Raw genomic sequence first — 20,061 nt, forward strand, 5'->3', positions numbered from 1 at the left:
GCCCTCTAGTTTTACCGCTGAATGTCTGGGAGGGCTTCGTGGAAGAGGAGGCAAAATCAGGGCTAACTCTAACCCTTTCCTCCTCCTTGCGCAGCCTCAGACACCGAGGGTTGCCAGGGGCTGGAGAAAGAGGAGCATCTGCCAAATTGTCACACCGACCCATTCTCTATTTGTAGATTACCTCTTCCCCTCCAGCCGGACAGTCCAATGGTAGCCAGAGGAACCAGCTGTGATACCGAGGAGGTACCGACCAATGACATTTGGGCAAGGGCGGACTTGTTTCCTGGTGACGCGTTGGGGGGCGTGGCCAGGGTTCAATGGCAGGCGAGTGGAGGGGCGTGGCGAGGCCACCCGAAGCAGAGCGAGTAGGCAGCTGCGAGCATGCGTCGCGTTGTGGGGCCTGTGCACCACCGAGCATCTTCGTAAGGGAGGGTACCCACCAATCGGCTACGGTTGCTGTGTGGCCGGGGGTGTGGTCATGCAGATAAGGCACGGGTGGGCGGGCCAATGGGCGGGCGCCTATGCAGATGAGACTGTGACAGCCGGGCTAGCGGGCGGGCGCGCGGGCAGGCGGGCTGTTGGGGCGGGGAGGTGGGACAGGGAGAGGGGTGGCCGCGGGGCCCGGCCGGGCTGGGGCGGGGGCCGCAGCCATGATCCGGGCCTTCTCGTTCCCGGTGAGCCCCGAGCGGGGTCGGCTGCGGGGCTGGCTGGAGGGCAGCCTGGCCGGGCTCTGTGAGTTGCACTGGCTCCGGGAGAGGCAGGAGTACCGCGTGCAGCAGGCGCTGCGGCTGGCCCAACCCGGAATGGGGGGCGCCGAGGCGGAGGACGAGGAGGACGCCGACGAGGACGAAGATGCGGCGGCCGCGCGCCGGGCCGCAGCGGCCCTGGAGGAGCAGCTGGTGAGAGGCCGTCTGTCCGTCTGTCCCTCCGTCCCCATCTGTGTCTGTCTGTCTGTCTCGGTTGGATGCTGAAACACTCGTGCCGGTGGGGGGGAGGGGGGAAAAGGACAGGGGGTGGGGCTGCAGACCCTGGAGTCTGGGCGGCGGGCGGGATGTGGCCTCCTTGCCTCCAAACTGGGAAAGGGGACGCTGCATTGCTTCCTCTGGAGCCTCTCGAGATGCACAGGCCCCATCCCCTACACCCCTTCCCCAAGGAAAATCCTTCTGGGCGCCAAGTACTATGTGTCACACCCAGGGCCCAGTATTTGGCATGCATTGTCTTCTTGTAGCTTTGGAGATAACGGGGATAGTCCCCATTTTACAGAGAAAGAAACTGAGGCTCAGAGAGGGCAAACGACTCACCCAAGGTCACACAGCTGGGATTCAAACATGCCCCCCTCTGGGCCTTGACTACTAGAGCTCCATATTCCCTAAGTCCTGGTGTGCTTGGAGATCTCCGGAGGGGGAGAGATGGGGGCAGGGGATCTTAGGGCCTCCTGAGGGAGAGATGACTACTGAGAGGCAGCTCACAGTGCCTGAGGACCCCACGGTGATCTTGACCCTCCTGTGACACTTTCTCTCCTTTCCTACCTGGTCCCAGCCCTGGTTAACCCATAAGGAGGCAGGTTGAGGCAGCATGGGTGTCTGACTTCTGGACTCCCTGGGTGCTCTAATGGGGGAAGATAAGGCAGAGGTCTCCAGATTACTTAAGAAGCACCATCCCTCTCTTGCCATTTCTTAATTCTCCAGACCTCTTCCTGGGTTTCTTGCACTCTTCTCGCCATCACTTCTCTGGGACTTGCTGTGTGTTTCTGTCTTTCTTAATCCTCCGTCTCTCTGTGCCTCTCTATCTCTGTCTCCCTGCTCTTCCCTTCTTGCATGTCTGCACCTCTCCCTGGCCCACATCCCCATTTCTGTCTCTTTCTCCCCCTCCCCCCAGCCTGTCAGGCCCCAGACCCCTGCTCCCCTTGCAGATCCCATCCCCAAGCCTGTGGGTGGTCAGAGCTTCCCGTTTGGGGAAACCTGAGCCGAGGTGGCGGGGGAGGGGGCTCTCCCTGCTGCTGACCTCGACTGCCCCCTCCCCAGATGGGGACTGGGGAGGGGACTGAAGTCAGACTCCCAGGCTGCACGCCCAGCCCCTCCCCCTGCCGGGAGTGGGACCCTGTACATTCTTCTCTGGAAACAGAAACAGCTGTGGGAGGCCCCACCCCCTCCCAAAGTTAGAGACGCATTGTGGGGGCCTTCACCAGCTCCCCCCACCCCACCCAGAGCTGGCTGGGCTTGGGGAGGCGCCTCCCACCTCTACAAGGAAAAGGGAGAAGGCGTGGGGATGGGCAAGCTGTGTCCTTCCTCACTGTCTCTCAGTCTCTCCCGCTTTCTGCCTCAGTTTCCCCTTCTCTTCCCCCCTCAGCTTCTTCATCTCTGCCCCTCAGCAACCCCCACCACATGAGGTGGTAGTAGAGAGGCCTCTCCCCCCACAGTCTCCAGGCAAAGCTCTGTCCCAGCGTCAGGGAGGAGGCGGTGGCAGGCAGCGGGAGGGAGACAGCGGCACTGAGGGAGGAGCAGAGAAGCGCTAAATATAAACCCCTCTGGTGTTTGGGGTTCCTGGGTCCTTCTGAAGAGGGGGTGAAAGCCTCTACTGATACCTGAGCCTCTGTCTTATGATGCTTACCCTTCCCATCCCTCCCACCTAGGAATACACTCCCTTTGAAGCAAAAAAGATTGAAGCCATACTTCATTAGTTTCTAATAAGAATGATGGGGATGCAGTTACAGATTAGGGGTATCGCAGAAAAGAGGCCAGAATCCTGGATTAGGGCAGGGGTCCTGTTCTCTCCCACCAAGGAGAAAGGAACCCTTCCAGCAAGAAGGCCTTAAGTTAGACTTGCAGAAGGACTTCCTAATCGGGACAAAGAGAATTGGATACAAACTGGGGGCATGTGAGGGGAGGAACAAAGATCTGGGAAAGTTTGAGCAAAGGGGTCTCCAGGGGCCTTAGCCACACTCATGTTAAACCTGCCTGAGCTGGATGACCTCAGGCCCACTGCAGTAGGACCGGCAAAAAAAGATGAGAGGCATTGTGGGCAAACAGGGAGCCAGATTCAGACCAAAGACCTTCTGGTCTTTTAAAGATTCATCCCTTTGCAGCTGGAAAGAATGAGGTCAGACTTACAAATAGACTGGGGGGGTGTTGTGGGGGGAGGAGTGATGAGGGGTCCAGGCACAAGGGTGGAGAAGGCCTCTCCCTTCTGTCCCCCTAACTCCTACCTCCCCTGCAATGGAAGAACTGAAATTAGACCTGCAGAACTTACCAACATTTATTTTTAATTACACAAGTAAAATATGATTTTATATTTTCCTTGTTAGGAATTCAGAGCTTTCATATAATAATAAAAGCTAGCATTTATTAAGTGCTTAAAAGGAACTGCTGTTTTAACTCATTGAATCCTCACAACAACCCCATAAGAGAAGGAGTAAAATGATGCCATGTTACAGGTAAAGAAACCAAGGCCCAGAGAGGTGAAGTAACCTGTTCAAGGTCACACAGCTGGAAAGTGTCAGAGCTGAATTTGAACCCTGGCAATTTGGCTCCAAGCCATGCCTCCTTAACCACTTCGTTCTACCGTCCAGTCCCATTATCCCTCACTTGATCCCCTAAATGCACCCTCTCCCCTGGGATCACCACTGTTGTCACCTTGGTGTGAGTCCCTTCGGACCTCTTCCAATTCATCTACTGGCAGAAACAGTTTACATACCAAGAAATATAAATTTCTGGGCGGCTGGTTAGCTCAGTTGGTCAGAGCACAGTGTTCTTAACAACATGGTTGCCGGTTCGATCCCCACATGGGCCACTGTGAGATGCGCCCTCCACAACTAGATTGAAACTACTTGACTTGGAGCTGATGGGTCCTGGAAAAACACACTTAAAATAAATAAAAGTTAAAAAAAAAAAAAAAAGAATCACTCCAGGTGTTAAAAAAGCAAAAGAAATATAAATTTCTGCTTTGCCTTTTACAAATTCCAGTTGGGTGAGGTCCCAGAGACTATGCCAGTGGTTCTCAAAGTGTGGCCTGCGGGACTTCACCATCACATGAGAACCTATGGGAAATGCAAATGCTTGGGCTCCAGCTCTGGAGGGACCCAGTAATTTAGGTTTTAACCAGCCTTCCAGGTAATTCTGTCTCACCCTCATACTATACATTCTGCCCTATTCTTTTTCCACTCAACGCTCTACCATGGTGATGCTTCCATAAAGAAATACCTTCTTCCATTTTAATAGCCCTATAATGTTCTGCTGTACATTACTCCTTCATCGAACATTTCCTGAGCACCCACTTTGTGCCAGGCACTGTTCTAGGCACTGGGGGCGGGGAGGGTACAGCAATGAACAAAACAGACAAGTCTCTGCCCTCTAGGGCTGACATTCTAGTGAGAGTGACAACAGACAAATGACAATCTGATATAACTTTAAGCCAGGAGGTCATTACTGCTACATAGGAAAAACAGGACACTAGGGATGCAGAGTGATGGGGGAACTATTTTGGAAAGAGGGTGAGAGAAGGAATGGGATGAGCAAAGTTTCTGTGTGAGGCAGGAGATGTGGGGGACACATCCTATTGAGGTAGGAACAGGTCTGGCATGTTCAGGGAACAGCAAAGAGGCCAGTGTGGCTAGCGCAGTGAGCAAGGGGGCGATTAGTGGGGAACATGACATGGTGTATCTGGGCGGTCCGTGGTTTTTTGTGGTTTTTTTTTTTTGGTTCTTTTTTTTTTTTTTTTAGCCACCCCTGATGCTACACAATTAGCCTGCTTTCCTGGGTTTTGTTCAAAGACGGCGCCATCACCCTGAGCACATCTGCACACCCAGAGCAGAAGCCCAAAGTTGACTGATTTGACTTTCCTACCATAAACAAGCCCAGATGGGGGCTTATGTTCTGCGGTGGGGTGGGGTGGGGTGGGGGGTAGGGGTGGGGTGGGGGTGGAGTGGGGGTGGGGGGTGGGGACGGGGCCCAGGAGAGCAGTGGAAGGAGTGTGAAGCTGAGGGGTAGGGGGGTGGGGGTGTGGGAGGGTGAGGGAGCCGGCCAGTCTTTCTGCCCTAAATAGGCAGGGCTGGGCGCCTGCCCTCCCATTCCCTCCTACCTCCTCCCCTCCCTCCACCGTCCAGACAAGCCGCTTTTGTCTGAGGGTCAACCGTCAGCCCAGGCTGCTGCCGCCTCTGGCCTTACTCAGACCTGTGTGAGACTCTTCTGACTCTGGCCCCGTTTTCCAAAATGGGATTAAATCCTAGTGTCTTGGAGACCCCTCTGTGTTGTTTCAGTCCCTCCCCCCGCCCCCAGTCACTGTCACACTCCGCTCAAAGGGTTTTTTTACCTTCATTTTTTTCACACCCAATAAGAAATGGTCTTTTCCTGCAGCAAAAAGAATCCAGGGTAGACTCAACAGAAATTTCTTATGGGGCTGAGGAGCAGTGGGCAGACACTGGAGGCTTCTGGGTGGGACTGGAGAAGAGCAGGAGGAAGATGTGGTCCCTGGGCCAAAGGAACCTGCTGGGGCCCATTACTGCAGTACCACTGAGGCCAGACTCACAGAAGGACTTTCCAGTAGGCACTGAGCGTTCTTTCTGAAAGGAGGAGCAAAGACGTACATGATTCGTGGTCAGCCTATTTTATCCATATGAGGGAACATGTCTGCACTGGAAAGGTCTTAGGAAGACTTGCAAAACAACTTTCTACTGGTGGATAAAGGGCACTGAGGAAAGATGGGAGCATCTGAGAAAGGAAGCCCAAGAATTGGGAGAAGGCAGGTCCTGGACACCAACTTTTAGCAGTGAACTTATAGCAAGATCTGAAGTTAGACTAACAGGGGTCAAGGAGCCATGAGCACAGACGGAGGGAACAGTTGACAGGGAGGGGGAAGGAACAGGGCCTTCTGAGGCCTCATCACACCTAAAAGGGAATGAGTGGCTGCAGGATGAAGGACTGGCGTTAGCCAGAAGGACTTTCTAATGGGATCAAGGGGCAGAGAACTTGAGGGGGACCCTGGGCCTCAGGTGCTGCTTTTACCTTTTGAGTCAGAGCCTCGTTGTCAAAGTGAAACTGCCCATGAGCTCCAGGAATAGGGAACCAGTTAGCAGAGGACTGGGGGCCTTCTGACCATCCTGCTCTCCCCATGCCTTCAGGAGGCCTTGCCCGGGCTCATCTGGGACCTGGGCCAGCAGCTGGGAGACCTGAGCTTGGAGTCTGGGGGCCTGGAACAGGAGAGCGGGCGCAGCTCGGGTGAGCATGGGTAAAGGGGGCAGGGTTGGCCTGGGACTCCCCAATATTTCCCACTGCCCACCATCACTCAGGCTGCCCCATCTCTGTCTTTTGGGATCCTTTTCTCCACTCCTGATTTCCCCAGACAGGCCCCCTGATGGTGTCTCCCCTTCTCCCCGGAATCCAGGCTTCTATGAAGACCCCAGCTCCACAGGAGGTCCCGACTCACCACCTTCCACCTTCTGTGGGGACAGTGGCTTCTCCGGATCTGGCTCCTATGGACGCCTGGGTCCCTCTGAACCCCGGGGCATCTATGCCAGCGAGAGGCCCAAGTCCCTAGGTAAGGTGGGTGGGATTGGGACCCGGAGAGCCAGGGACTGGACAATGAGAGGATGGTTTTGAGCCCAAGCTTCTGAGTCAGACCAATCTGGATTCAAATTCTGGCTGTGACATTCCCTTTTCGTGTGATTTTGAGCATGTCACTTCTTTCTGGACCTCTGTTTCTCTATCTGTTAAAATGAGATTAATAACAGCACCTACCTCATAGAGAAGTTTTGAGTATTCAGTGAACCTCTGCCCTAAGGCATGGAACTTGGCATATGGGAGCCACTCAGTAAACAGGAACTGCTGTTATTCATTTATACAAGTAAGTTTCTGAGCCCCTACTATGTGCTATCCTAGCACTATCCTAGGGGTGAGGGATACAGCAGTGAAAAAAATCCCTGTCCTTACAAAGCTGACATTCTAGGTGAGTGAAATAGGTAATACACAAGATAAGTTAAGTAAAATATATAGGGTATTAGATATTGACATGTACCATGAAAAGTAAATTAGAGAAGGGGACTAGGGCATGTCCCTTTGAGTTGAGGAGGGAATTGCAATTTTACAAACTATGGCCAGGGAGGGCATCACTGAGACTGGGACATTTGAGTGGCACCCTGAAGTAAGTAAGGGTGTGGGCCAAGCAGATATCCTGAAGGAAAAGCCTGGGAAGCAAGTGCAAAGGTCCTGAGGCTGGAGCGGGACTGGCCTGAGCATCCAGGAAATCAGTGTGGCTGGAGACCAATAAATATAGAGGGGGGTTAGAGATGGAGGTCAGAGAGGTAGGGGCAGGACAGACCATATGAGTTGTTGAAGGCCACTTGTTATGATTTTGTTATGAACCTGATATGAGTGAAGGGGTGAGAACAGGGTTTGATGGAAGTCGGAGAATTGGGCGGGTGGTGGGGGCGGGGTGCAACAGGCACCCTGCTCCTCCTAGTTGCACTGAGAAAAGGGCTTTGAGTGCCTGTTCCCTATTCCTTTTTTTCCTTCTTCTTCTTGCCTTCCTTTCCCTAGGAGACGCCAGTCCCAGTGCTCCGGAGGCGGTGGGTGCTCGGGCAGCTGTGCCGCGGTCCTTCTCTGCTCCCTATCCGACGGCAGCGGGATCTGCGGGCCCAGAGGCCTGCTCCTCCGCGGAACGGCGGGCCCGCGCGGGGCCCTTCCTGACGCCCAGCCCCCTGCACGCTGTGGCGCTGCGCAGCCCGCGGCCAGGTGGCAGACCTCCTGCGGACTCGCCCGACGCACCTGGCAAAGGGCGGCCCCTGGACGGCTACATCTCAGCGCTCCTGCGCAGGCGCCGCCGCCGGGGGGCGGGCCAGCCCCGGACCAGTCCCGGGGGCGCGGACGGGGGCCCGCGACGCCAGAACAGCGTGCGCCAGCGGCCGCCCGACGCGTCCCCGCCCCCCGGAGGCGCGCGGCCCGCGCCTGAGCCCCCAGTGGAGCGTGTGGGGGGCCGTCCCGCCAGTCCGGCCGCCTTGGGCCGCGCCTGGGCCTCGCCGTGGGAGTCGGAGGCGGCGCCGGAGCCCGCTGCGCCGCCAGCTGTATCCTCGCCCCCCGACAGCCCGGGCGAGGGCCGCCTGGTGAAGGCGCAGTACATCCCAGGGGCACAGGCGGCTACCCGCGGCCTCCCTGGCCGCGCCGCCCGCCGCAAAGCGCCACCACTGACGCGGGGCCGCAGCGTGGAGCAGTCCCCACCGCGGGAGCGTCCCCGGGCTGCCGGCCGCCGCGGACGCATGACGGAGGCCTCGGGCCGTCGGGGCTCGCCCAGGGCTCGGAAGGCCGCGCGCTCCCAGTCCGAGACCAGCCTGTTGGGCCGAGCCGCCGCCGTTCCTCCGGGACCCCCCAAGTACCCTACAGCTGAACGGGAAGAGCCTCGGCCTCCGCGGCCCCGCCGCGGCCCAGCACCCACGCTGGCCGCGCAGGCCGCGGGGTCCTGCCGCCGCTGGCGCTCCACCGCCGAGATCGACGCAGCCGATGGGCGCCGAGGCCGGCCCCGCGGCCCGGCGGCCCGCGGCCCAGGGCCTGGCCCATCCCCGTCTGCTCCTCAGCGCCGGCTGCTCTATGGCTGCGCAGGCAGCGACTCAGAGTGCTCAGCGGGGCGCTTGGGACCCCTTGGACGCCGGGGTCCGACGGGCGGCGTTGGCGGCGGCTACGGGGAGAGTGAATCTAGTGCCAGCGAGGGAGAGTCGCCTGCCTTCAGCTCCGCATCCAGCGACTCAGACGGCAGCGGTGGCCTCGTGTGGCCGCAGCAGCTGGTGGCAGCCACCGCGGCCTCCGGGCCAGGGGGTGGTGCAGGTGGAGGGGCGCCAGCGGGCCCCGCCAAAGTCTTTGTAAAGATCAAGGCTTCCCACGCGCTCAAGAAAAAGATACTGCGTTTCCGTTCGGGTTCTCTCAAGGTCATGACTACAGTGTGAGTTTGAGGGTTTGCGTGGGCTCCCCCTTCATAGCCTCTGCACCACCACACTCCCAATCACGGACCCTTCCACACCTCCCTTCCAAAGACCACCATTTTCTCTGCTTCCAAAGACCCTTCCTCACTGCCCCCATCCACTGCAGTCTTGGTTGGAAAGGCTGCCCCTCCACCATAGGGAGGAATGGGGGAGGAGCCCAGTTTGACCCAGTTCAGTTGCTGGCTCTGCAGCCCGTGGGGCAAAAAAGTTCTATTTCTCTGGGCCCCACTTTCCTCATCTGTACTATGGGTGTGCTATGGTATGTAGAAGGGGTAATTCAGTTTGAATTTCCTCATTTTAGTTTAGACACTTAGTCTGTTTGATGCCCTTTACTTCTCTCACTGAGTTCTTATTCCACCTTTCTATGCCCAGATACGGTTCCCCTCATATACCAAGTGCCCCCCATCTATGTCCCTGGATCCCTAGGTTATCCCCCTTGGCACCTCGGTTGGAAACTCTGTCTGACCCAGATGATGCCTGCAGAGTTCCCAGGAAGGGAAGAAGCACTGACTTTGGGGTTTTGAGGGTTAATAACACTTGGAAAGAAAGATTCTTTTACCTTTATCCCTGAATAATTTGGAAGGTTGGGAGGTAGAAGAGGGGAAGGAAGATGGCATCTATCTTGTGGCCCCCCCTGTGAGACGGAATGGGGGGAGCTCAGGATGACCCTCAGCTGTTCCAATCCAGTATTTTTTTCTTTTTAAAAAATTACTGTATTTATTATGACGATGGTGACTCCCCGTTGCACAGGGGGGCCAGATAATGTGTGTTTCTCTAACCTCTTTGTAAATAAACGCACAATGTTACATATGTGGTGGACTTTGTGTTAAAATGGTAGAAATGCTTTTCCTTTGGAGTAACATTTATTGAGCAACTACTGTTTGCTTTGGATATGGCAGTGTCCAGAACCAGATGGCAGATGCCAGGGTGGGTCTCAACATCATTTTCCTACCATTGGCTATTTTACTTCAATGAATCTGACCTTTGAAGGAGTTTTGTTTGATCATAAATATGGCCTCATAGAGACGGAAACAATGTAGGTAAAGGGACAGTCCCAAATCCTCTCAGAAATCATCATCAGTTTGATGTACATCCTTCATGTTTTTATTTATGTGTTTACATACATATATAGATCTAAGTAACTATATAAATATATCACTATAAATAGGTATATACATATTGTCACACTGGTTATATAAAACTATATTTACATAAATTGAACTATATGCATTGTTTACCAGGTTGGGTTTTTTGTTGTTTTTTTGGGTTGTTTTTTTTTTTGTTAAATCATCTGTGCCTGGAGATTTCTTTATGGGAAGGATTTTAATTAAGAATTGAATTTCTTTGGAGACGGCCGGTTAGCTCAGTTGGTTAGAATGCGGTGCTCTTAACGAGGTTGCCAGTTGGATCCCCGCATGGGCCACTGTGAGCTGCACCCTCCACAACTAGATTGAAACAACTAATTGACTTGGAGCTGATGGGTCCTGGAAAAAAAACAAAAACACACACTTGAAATAAATAAAAGTTGGAAAAAAAAAAGAATTGAATTTCTTTGATGTTTATAGTACTTAGCTTTTCTATTTCTTCCTGTGTCAGTTTTGCTAAGTGGTATTCTAGGAATTCGTGCATTTCATCTAAACTTAGGTGCCGTATTTTCCTATCACTCCAATAGCTGCATGAGATTCCACTGTGGGGAGTTCCATAATCTAACCCTATTTGTAAACTCTCCAATTCCTTGGTTCGTATGGATCTTGCTGCAGTGATGTCCTTGTACATACCTCTGTGCATTTATGTATGAATGTCTGTAGGATCCACTCCTAGAAATAGAATGGCTTGGTCATTATAGTCTGCTCATTTAAAAACTGAATTCCACTTCCATGCCCCATTTCCTTCCACTAAGACTGCCTTCAATTGACATTTACAAATTTTGAGAAGACTGTTTTTCTACCCCTTCACCAAACATGGGTTTGAGAACTGTGTTGTTTTAGTTGGCATGTCTTAACTCCCTGTTTCCTTGAGGTGATACATCTTTTGGTTTACTTACTGACCAACTTGTGTTTCTTCGACCTGTTTACATACTTTGCCCATTTTTCTATTTGGTAGGCCCAATAATTATACGAATTTTAAGGATGGGTAAATAGAGGCTCAGAGAGAGGCCATCACTTGCCCCGGTCACACAGCAAGAGGGAGCCAGGACTCGGACCCAACCCCCACCGACTCCACAGTCTGAAAAATGGGTATTTGTTGCTGCTTTGACCCTTATGTCTACATGGGTGGGTCCAGCTCTCTGTCCGTTTGAGGTCTGAGAGAGTGGGGACCAGGCCCCAGTCGGGCACTAGGGACACAGCAAGGAACAAAACAGAAAAAAAGTCTCTGCCCTGTAGAGCTTCTATTCTAGTGTATATGTGGATAAACATGTATTTCTGTTAGAGTAGCAATAAATCAGTTATTTTTAAAGGTTTTCCAGGAAAAGCCATTGCTTGTCAGGCCCTTGGGAATATTCGCTCCATCTCCATTCCATAAAAGACGCAATTAAAGCCAGAAAGGGAAAGGGACCTGTCTAAGGCCACACAGGCCACTCTGGTCAAAATGATTGGAGTAATATGGATGACCTTCCTTCCTTTTTAAGATTCTAAGACTTACTCATAAAAAATAATAGCTAACACCCATTGAAACATGCCAGACTCCATTCTCAACACTTTATATATATTGACTCATTTAATCCTCACAATCTCATGGGAGGTAGATACTATTATTGTGCCCACTTTACAGATGGAGAAACTGAGGCATAGAGGTTAAGTAGTTTACCCAAAGCTATTAAATAACAAAGCCAGAATTTAAGTTCAGGCTGCCTAAGAGTCAAGGCTCTTAACCACTGCCCTACAGAGTATATTTGCTATATGGGTTATCTCTAGAAAGATACACAAGGAATTGGTCACAGAGATGGAAGCTGGGGTGTGTGGGGGTGTGTGTGTGGATATAATAAGTAAATGTTATAATCTTTTAAAGGTGATAAAGACAATGAGGAAAAACCAAGCAGAGGTATGAGTGGGATGGGGAGCAAAAGAGTTTGTAATTTTAGATAGGTAGAGTGATCAGGGATGGTCTAATTGAGAAGGTGACATTTGATTGAACAGAGACCTGAAGGAAGGATGAGGTTTGTGGATGGATACCTTGAGAAAGAATATCCTAGGCAGAGGGGTTAGCCTGTGCAAAGACCCTGAGGCCAAAATGGTACCTGTCATGTTGGCAAAATAGCTAGGAGACACATTACTCCAGGGTGTCTGGAGTAGTGCATGAGGGGGAGAGGAGAGGTGAGGGCAGGGAATAGTAAGGGCCACAACATCATGTGGGGCCTTGTGGGCCATGGTGAGCATTTTGGTTTTAACTCTGAGGGAATCGGGAGCCATGGGAGAATTCTGAGCAGAAGAAGAACTTAGTTTTGTTTTGTTTTTTTGGGGGGAGGGATGAGGTTAACAGCTCTCTCTATTAAGATATAATTCACATACGATGAAATTCATCCATATAAAATATGGAGCTTAATGGCTTAAAACACATTTTTTTCTTGTTATAGGAACTTTTAAAATCTACTGTCTTAGCAATTTTCACATTTGCAGAACAATAACAGTATTTACTACAGTCACCATGCTGTATTTTACATCTCTATGACATTTAATTTATAACTGGAAATTTGTACCTTTTGATCACCTTCACCCATTTTGCTCATCCACCACCTGCCTCTGCAACCACCCATGTATCTATGAGGTAGAATTTTGTTTTTTTTAGATTCCACATATGAAAGAGATCATACTGTATTTGTCTTTCTCTGTCTGACTTATTTCACTTAGCAGATGGCCCTGAAGGTCCATCCATGCTGTTGCAAATGGTATGTTGCAAATGGCAAGGTTTCCTTCCTTTTTATGGCTGAATAATATCCCATGGTGTGTGTGTGTGTGTGTGTGTGTGTGTGTGTGTGTGTGTGTATCATATTTTCTTTATCCATTCACCCATCAATGGACACTTAGGTTGCTTCCATGTCTTGGCTATTGTAAATAATACTCCAATGAACATAGGGGTGCAGATATCTTTTCAAGTTAGTGTTTTTATTTTCTTCAGGATTGCTGGGTCATATGGTAGTTCTATTTTTAATTTTTGAGGAACCTCCATACTGTTTCCCACAGTGGCTTCACCAATTTACACTCCAACCAATAGTGCACAGGGCTCCCTTTTCTCCACACCCTCACCAACACTTGTTTCTTGTCTTTTTGATAACAGCAATTCTCACAGTGTGAGGGGATAGCTCCTCATGAGTTTGATTTGCATTTACTTGATTGTGATGTTGAACATCTTTTCACATACTTGTTGGTCATCTGTATGTATTCTTTGGAAAAACGTCTATTCAGATCCTCTGCCCATTTTAAAATCAGATTGGGTTTTTGCTATTGTATGAGTTCTTTATATATTTTGATATTAATCCATTATCAGATATATGGTTTGCAAATATTTTCTCCCATTTGGGAGAGTGTCTTTTCATTTTGTTGATGGTTTCCTTTGCTGTGCAGAAGCTTTTTAGTTTGATGTAGTCCTACTTGTTTATTTTTACTTTTAGTGTCAAATCCAAAAAATAATCACCAAGACTGCTGGCAAGGAGCTTACCACCTATATTTTCTTCTAGGGGTATTATGGCTTCAGGTCTTTAATCCATTTTGAGTTAATTTTTGTGTATGGTGTAAGATAGTGGTCCAGTTTCATTCTTTTACACATGACTGTCCAGTTTTCCCAAAACAATTTATTGTAGAGATTTTCTTTGGCCCATTGTATATTCTTGGCTCATCTGTCTTAAATTAATTGACCACATATGTGTGGGTTTATTTCTGGGTTCCCTATTCTGTTCTATTTTTATGCCAATAGTATACAGTGTCTGTTTTTATGCCAATATCATACAGTTTTAATTACTATAGCCTTGTAATATAGTTTGAAATTAGGGTGATACCCTTAGCTTTGTTCTTTTTTTCTCAAGACTGCTTTGGCTATTTGGGGTCTTTTGTGGTTCCATACAAATTTTAGGATATTTTGTTCTATTTCTGTGGAAAATGCCATTGGAATTTTAATAGAGATTGCTTTGAATCTGTAAATGGCTTTGGATAGTATGGACATTTTAACGTTAATTCTTTCAATCCACGAGCATGGAATAGCTTTTTATTTATTTGTGTCTTCAATTTATTTCATCAATGGCTTTTAGTATAGTCACAGAGTTGTGCAACTATCACCACTGTAAATCCCAGAACATTTCCATCATCCCAGATAGAAACTGCACCCTTAGCTGTCATCCTTCAATCTCCCCAGCTCCTGGCAACCACTAATCTACTTTTGTGTCTATTGATTTGCCTATTCTGGACATTTCCTATAAATGGAATCATGCAATATCTGGTCTTTTGCGTCTGTCTTCTTTCACTTAGCATATTTTCTCAAAGTTCATCCATGTTATATAGTTCGTATCAGAACTTTATTTCTTCCAATCACCACATGATAGTCCACTATCTGGGTAGACCACATTTAGTTTATCCATGCATCAGTTGATGGGCATTTGGGTTGTTTCCAGTTCAGGACTATTCTGAATAATGTTGTTATGAACAGCCCTGTCCAAGTTTTTGTGTGGACAGATGTTTTCATTTCTTGTAGGTAGATACTTAGGAGTGGAATTTCTGGGTCATGTGGTAACTCTGTTTAACCTTTTGAGGAACAGCCGCTTTCCTAAGTGGCTGCACCATTTTACATTCCCACCAGCAGTGTCTGAAGGTTCCAATATCTCCTCACTAACACTTGCTATTTTCTGGGGACTTCAGTTCAAACAGGGTCACTCTCGCTGCTCTGTGGGCACCAGGCTGAGAGAGACAGAAGTAGAAGCTGGGAGCCCAGCGAGGAGTGACTGTACTAGTCCACGTGGAAGGGCATGGTGGCTGGGCCAGAGTGGGGACAACAGAGGAGGTAATACGTGATTGGACTGTGGAGAGAATTTGAACATGGAGTTAATGGGACTTATTGCTAGATCATGTGTGGGGTGCAAGGGGGGGTGTCAAGAATGACCCCAAAGATTTATTATCAACAGAGATGGGTAAGACTGCTGTAGGAGTGGGTTTGGCGTGTGAAATCCAGAGCTTAGTTTTGGATTCATTGATTTTGAGAATCTCACCAGATACCCAGGTGGAAATATACAGCAAGCGATTGGGTATTTGGCCCTCGAATTACTGTTGGCGTCCATTGCACGTTTCTTGAATGCTTAAAGCCAGAGTTGAATCCGAATCCAGGGTCTTGGTTCCCCCCTGCCCCCCAAGAAATGGGGACAAATAATACCACTGACTACTAGGTTGTCATGAGGCTAGGGCCTTTCCTGTGCGGCACAGAGCAGGACTGCACACCTGGAAACTAAGGTCACGCGTAGGGTGGAAAGAGGGCTGAGGTCCACAGCTCCGGAGAGAAATGGAGGTTACACTTGGTTCAGGCAGTGTCAGTCTGTCAGCCTCTGGCCGCCATCGGGGAGGGGAAAGGGAGGTTGGGTCGTCACCTTGTCCACCCCCGCTCTTAGTTAGGTTTCCTCCTGGGGGCTGCCGGGGCCAGCACTGATGATGGAAACCAGCTGCGGGAGGCGCCGAGGCTGGGCGCACGCCCAGGCCCCTCCCCGGCGCCGGCAGACCCTGCTAAGGGGGAGACTAGGGCGCCCTAGCTCCCCTCCCCGCTTCCGCAGCGGGGCCCGGGGCCCTGGCATGTCCGGCGCGCCTGATGCTTTCCAGATGTGAGCCTGGTTCCCCTCCCCCACCTGGCCCTGTAGCTCGGGCGAAGTGGGGGAGGAGGAAAGCCAGGGTCCGCCACTTCCCTATCAAATCGCTACACCACGGATCTGGGCTGGTGTCCCCTCCCCGTCGGTCTCGCTTCCCAGACCAGGCCGTAAAAACCAAATTGAGATGGGCTCATTGCGGCAGAGGCGCTCCTCTCCCCACCTCCACCTCTTCCCAGGGCTCCCGCCTCCGCCCCTCCCGCAGCAGTCTGGGGTGGTCGGGACACGCCTCATCCAGGCCACGCCCACATCATCGACACGCCCCTCCAAACCTTGCGCTGGACCACGCCCCTTAGAAACCCCGAGGTCACAGCCACACCCCTGGACGCACCTTTGTAGGCCCCTCCTCCGTCACTGTCCCCTGTGGAAGGCGCGGTCTGAGTACCTGTGTCTGCCCGCCTGTCCCTGTTTGGGTGTCTGTATGTCTCGGTTCTTGTCTCCGACCCTACATTTCTGTCTGTGTGTCTTTCCTGTACCTTCCCAAGTCTCTGTGTCTCTGTGTGCAATCCTCTGCTTGTCCCTGTCTCTGAGTCCCTAGGTCTATCTCTCCAAATTTCTGTCTCCATATCCCTGTCTCTCTGCGTCTGCCTCTCCCTGCATCTCTCTCCCCCTCTCTGTGTCCCGGTCCATCTTCAGTTCTCTCCCTCCACTTTCCTGTGTCTCTCTCACAGCAGGTCCGCAGGGGCTTCTTGCCCTCCGGATTTCCACCTTTTACGGCTTTGGCTCGGTTGGGGTGGGTGGTTCGGTGGGCCGCGGGCGCCCTCGTGTGGCCTTCAGGGGACTGTCAGAGAGGACAGAAGGTTGTGTGTGCTGAGTGCAGGAAAGACACTGTGGGTGTCCGGGGTGTCACCGAACGATGGTGTGTGACACAAAGAGATTGTATGAGTGTGTAGTACTGTGAAATTGTGCGTTGATGCCAGAGGTTGTGTGTGGCTGTGTGACCTCGTGAGATGCGGTGTAACAGAGTGTCACTGTGTGAAATCTTGTCATACCTACAGGTTGTGTGTGACTATATGTGAGATGAGAGAGGTAACATGTAGGTGACTGTGTGATACCATGAAGTTGGTGTGCCTGCAACACTATTTGGGGGACTGTGACATCGAGAGACCATATGCGAGAGTGAGATTGTGTGCGAGAGTGTGTAACGTGGTGAGGGCATGAGCTCTGTATGAGTCACATGGGCACATGATATGTGAGACTGAATGAATGTGATCCACCCAGAGATGGCGTGAGAAGGCAGTGTGAGCGGCCCCGGGGGACTGGGTGTGACAGAGAGACTGAGTGTGAGACAGTGTCAGCCACACTGATGAACTGTGAGAACTGTGTGTGACGCAGATCGTGTGGGAGATGACAGACTGGCACAGCGTTGGGGCAGGGAGTGAGAGTGTGAGACTATGAGCGCACTCAGAAAGTACAAGCGAGACCTTGTGTGTGTAAATGTGTGACACTGGGAATCTGCTGTGTGAGGGTGACAGCTGTGTATGATACAGACTGTGTAAGGCTCAGCAAGAGATTCTGTGCATGACAGCGTGTGGGTGGGGACAGAGTGTCAGGGAATGTGTAAGATGGTGTGTGACAGAGATTGTGTAAGCATGAGTGTCATTGTACGTGGGAGTCCCTGGATATGTGACTCACTGTCACATATCTGAGGTAGTGTATTTAACTGGTTGGGCGCAGTGTCACTGATGGTGATGTAGCACACTCGAAGAGACAGGGACTGTGTGGCATTTTGAGAGACCATGTGACTGTGGCACTGTAGGAGATTGTGTGTTGGGCACAGGTTGTTCGTGAGACTGTGTGGTCATACCGTGTGACAAAGCGAGATACTGTGCATCTCTGTGTGAGGAACTGAGAGTGTGAGTCTGTGCTGAGAAGGGGTGTCTGTGAGGGGATGACAAAGGTGGCGGCTGTGACACGGTGGGAGAGCACGTGTGATGGAGTGAGAGGCTGTGTGGACACACGGAAGAGATTTGTGTGACTGTGGGGTAAATGCAGCAGGGTGTAGGGTACACCTTGAGAGTCTGTCTTTTTCCTGTGAGTGTGTGTAAGAGGGAGACAGACAGAGATTAAGAGGGGAGACTGGGAGATAGAGAAAAGGAAAGAGACACAGAGAACAGGAGCGACAGAGACAGGGAGAGGGACACAGAAACAGAGACAAAAGGGGAACGGACAGACACAGATGGGACCCAGAGAAAGACACAAGGTGACGAAGGTAGTGAGGATGGCGGTGGCAGCATCAGGAGGCGGGTCCTCAGGGGCTGTACCTCAGGAGAGGGGGAGGGGCTGGGCTGGGCAGGGGGACCCAGAAGCTGTCTCCCAGCCTTCGCCACCAGCCTGCCATCCCAGCCCTAGGCAACAACAGGTAGGAAGCTCTGGTCCTGGCGCCAACAGCTCCTCCCTTTGCTCATCAGTCAGTGTGTCTGCCTGGGAATGAATGAATGAGTGAGTGAATGAATGACTTTATACTTCTGTGTCTCTGTTAACCTGTCTCCTCCAGCTGCTCCATCTCTCTCTCTCCATCCCTGGTCCCTTCTCTCCTCTGTCCCTTTATCCCCCTGTGCCCCTCTCTCTCATCTTCTATCCCTGTCCCTTCCTCTACCCCTACATGTGTCCCTATCTCTATCCTCTCCCACCCCCTTCACCTCATCCCTCCTGGACTCCTCCATCTCCCCTTCTCTATCCCCCCATCCCTTTGTCCTCTGTACCTCTCTCCCTCTGTATCACTCTGCCCCTTTCTTTAGCTTTTTGTCCACCCCCTACTCCCTCCATCCGTCCCCCATGTCTCCATCTCTTTCTCTCCCTCTTCAATCTCTTTATCTCCCCTGTGCCTCAGTCTCTCCCTCTGTCACTTTGTCTCTCCCTCTGCCCCTCCAATTTGTCCCCCTCTTCATCCTCTCTGTCCCTCTCCTAGTCATGTCTGGATTGGGCCCCCTCTCCCCCCAGCCCTCTCTCTGGCTGCTAATGAGCAGAGGAACCTTTGAGGTGGCCAGGGCTGGGGTGGGGGAGCTCCCCGAGGGGGGCGGAGGGGGCAGCTGCTGCCAAAGTCCTAATGAGGCCCCCTCTGTGCCCCTCCCGCCGAGATCTTAATTCCTTGTTCTCCCTGGAGCCACCGCTAATTGGCCTGGGGAGGGCCCCCCTCCTGGCTTATGCCCTATCCCTGGGGGCTAAGGACACCTGGATCCTGATCCAGCACCTGTGGCCCTGTCCTTCTGTCCCTCCCACCACCTGCCTCTCAGCCTCGAATCTGTGCTTCCCTCCTGCCTTCCTCACCCCTCTCTGTTCATCCCTCCCGCTGCCACTAGGACCCCGTCTGTGCGGCTCTCCATCCCTCCACTTTTCCCTGGTTTCCTATAGCTCCACCAGCCTCTTCCACCCACACCCCAGTTGCTGGGTCCCACCACACCTCCGCCTCCCTTACCTGGCGACCCAGACCTGTCCCTAGCCTATCCCACTCCCGCCTGGCCTTTAACTCCTTCCCCGCCGCAGCCATGTCCAACAACATGGCCAAGATCGCGGAGGCCCGCAAGACTGTGGAACAGCTGAAGCTGGAAGTGAACATCGACCGCTTGAAGGTGCCTGGTCGAGATGGGAGGAAGGCGGGAGCTCAGGGCTGGGTTTTGACCTGGAGTTACTGGGAGTGGGGCCTGGAGCCTCGGAGGCGGGGGAAGATCCCCTTCCGAACAAGGCTGGACCCGGGGAGGGGTCCGGGCAAGGGGCAAGGCCTTGGGCGGGGCGGGGCGTGAACATCACCCGGGCACCGGCAGGTATCGCAGGCAGCGGCGGAGCTATTGGCCTTCTGCGAGACGCATGCCAAAGACGACCCGCTGGTGACGCCGGTACCGGCCGCAGAGAATCCCTTCCGCGACAAGCGCCTCTTTTGCATCCTGCTCTGAGCCTTCCTGAGAGCTTACCCTCCCCTGCCAAAGTATGAATCCAATAAACGTGGTAACTGTGGTGGTGCCTGTGCTTTCGGGGAAACTGAGGCACGCGCAGAGCATGGGTTCACCGTGGAGGAACCTGTGTCCCTTCTCACCCCTTCTGAGTGTGTGTGGGGGCGGGGGTAAGGTTATGTGGGGTGTGTGGATGCAGAGGGTGTATCAGAGCCCACTGAGGGCTCCACAATCCTGAATTTAGTTAATGGTCCCAACAGCCCCAGAAGCATCTGGCTACTTGTGTAATACCCACTTTACAGATGCCAAAGGAAGTCCCTTACTCAAAGTCACACAGATAGAAGGTAATGGGTTGAAGACTTCTGTCTGCAGTG

At 52.0% G+C, this 20,061-nt stretch overlaps 2 protein-coding genes across 3 annotated transcripts; both read left to right on the forward strand.

Annotated features, from left to right (window-relative positions):
* Window positions 1-569: 569 nt before the first annotated feature.
* On the forward strand, window positions 570-9,772 carry DACT3 (dishevelled binding antagonist of beta catenin 3). The gene is made up of 4 exons (XM_074316221.2): window positions 570-899; window positions 6,116-6,212; window positions 6,379-6,531; window positions 7,530-9,772. Exons 1-4 carry the CDS (start codon window positions 651-653, stop codon window positions 8,924-8,926), a joined length of 1,896 nt encoding a protein of 631 aa, XP_074172322.2. The 5' UTR covers window positions 570-650; the 3' UTR covers window positions 8,927-9,772.
* A 6,324-nt stretch (window positions 9,773-16,096) lies between these two features.
* GNG8 (G protein subunit gamma 8) lies at window positions 16,097-19,751 on the forward strand. Of its 2 annotated transcripts, none has more exons than XM_074316222.2 (3): window positions 16,097-18,159; window positions 19,284-19,369; window positions 19,562-19,751. In XM_074316222.2, exons 2-3 carry the CDS (start codon window positions 19,286-19,288, stop codon window positions 19,688-19,690), a joined length of 213 nt encoding a protein of 70 aa, XP_074172323.1. In that variant the 5' UTR covers window positions 16,097-18,159; window positions 19,284-19,285; the 3' UTR covers window positions 19,691-19,751. The 2 variants fall into 2 exon arrangements, with proteins under 2 accessions (XP_074172323.1, XP_019608147.2); XM_019752588.3 differs by having other exon boundaries at window positions 16,104-18,159; window positions 19,100-19,369.
* The last annotated feature ends 310 nt before the right edge of the window (window positions 19,752-20,061 follow it).

Source organism: Rhinolophus sinicus, chromosome 8, assembly GCF_057876585.1.
Source record: "Rhinolophus sinicus isolate RSI-liver-muscle chromosome 8, RSI-T2T, whole genome shotgun sequence".
NCBI classification, from domain to species: domain Eukaryota; kingdom Metazoa; phylum Chordata; class Mammalia; order Chiroptera; family Rhinolophidae; genus Rhinolophus; species Rhinolophus sinicus.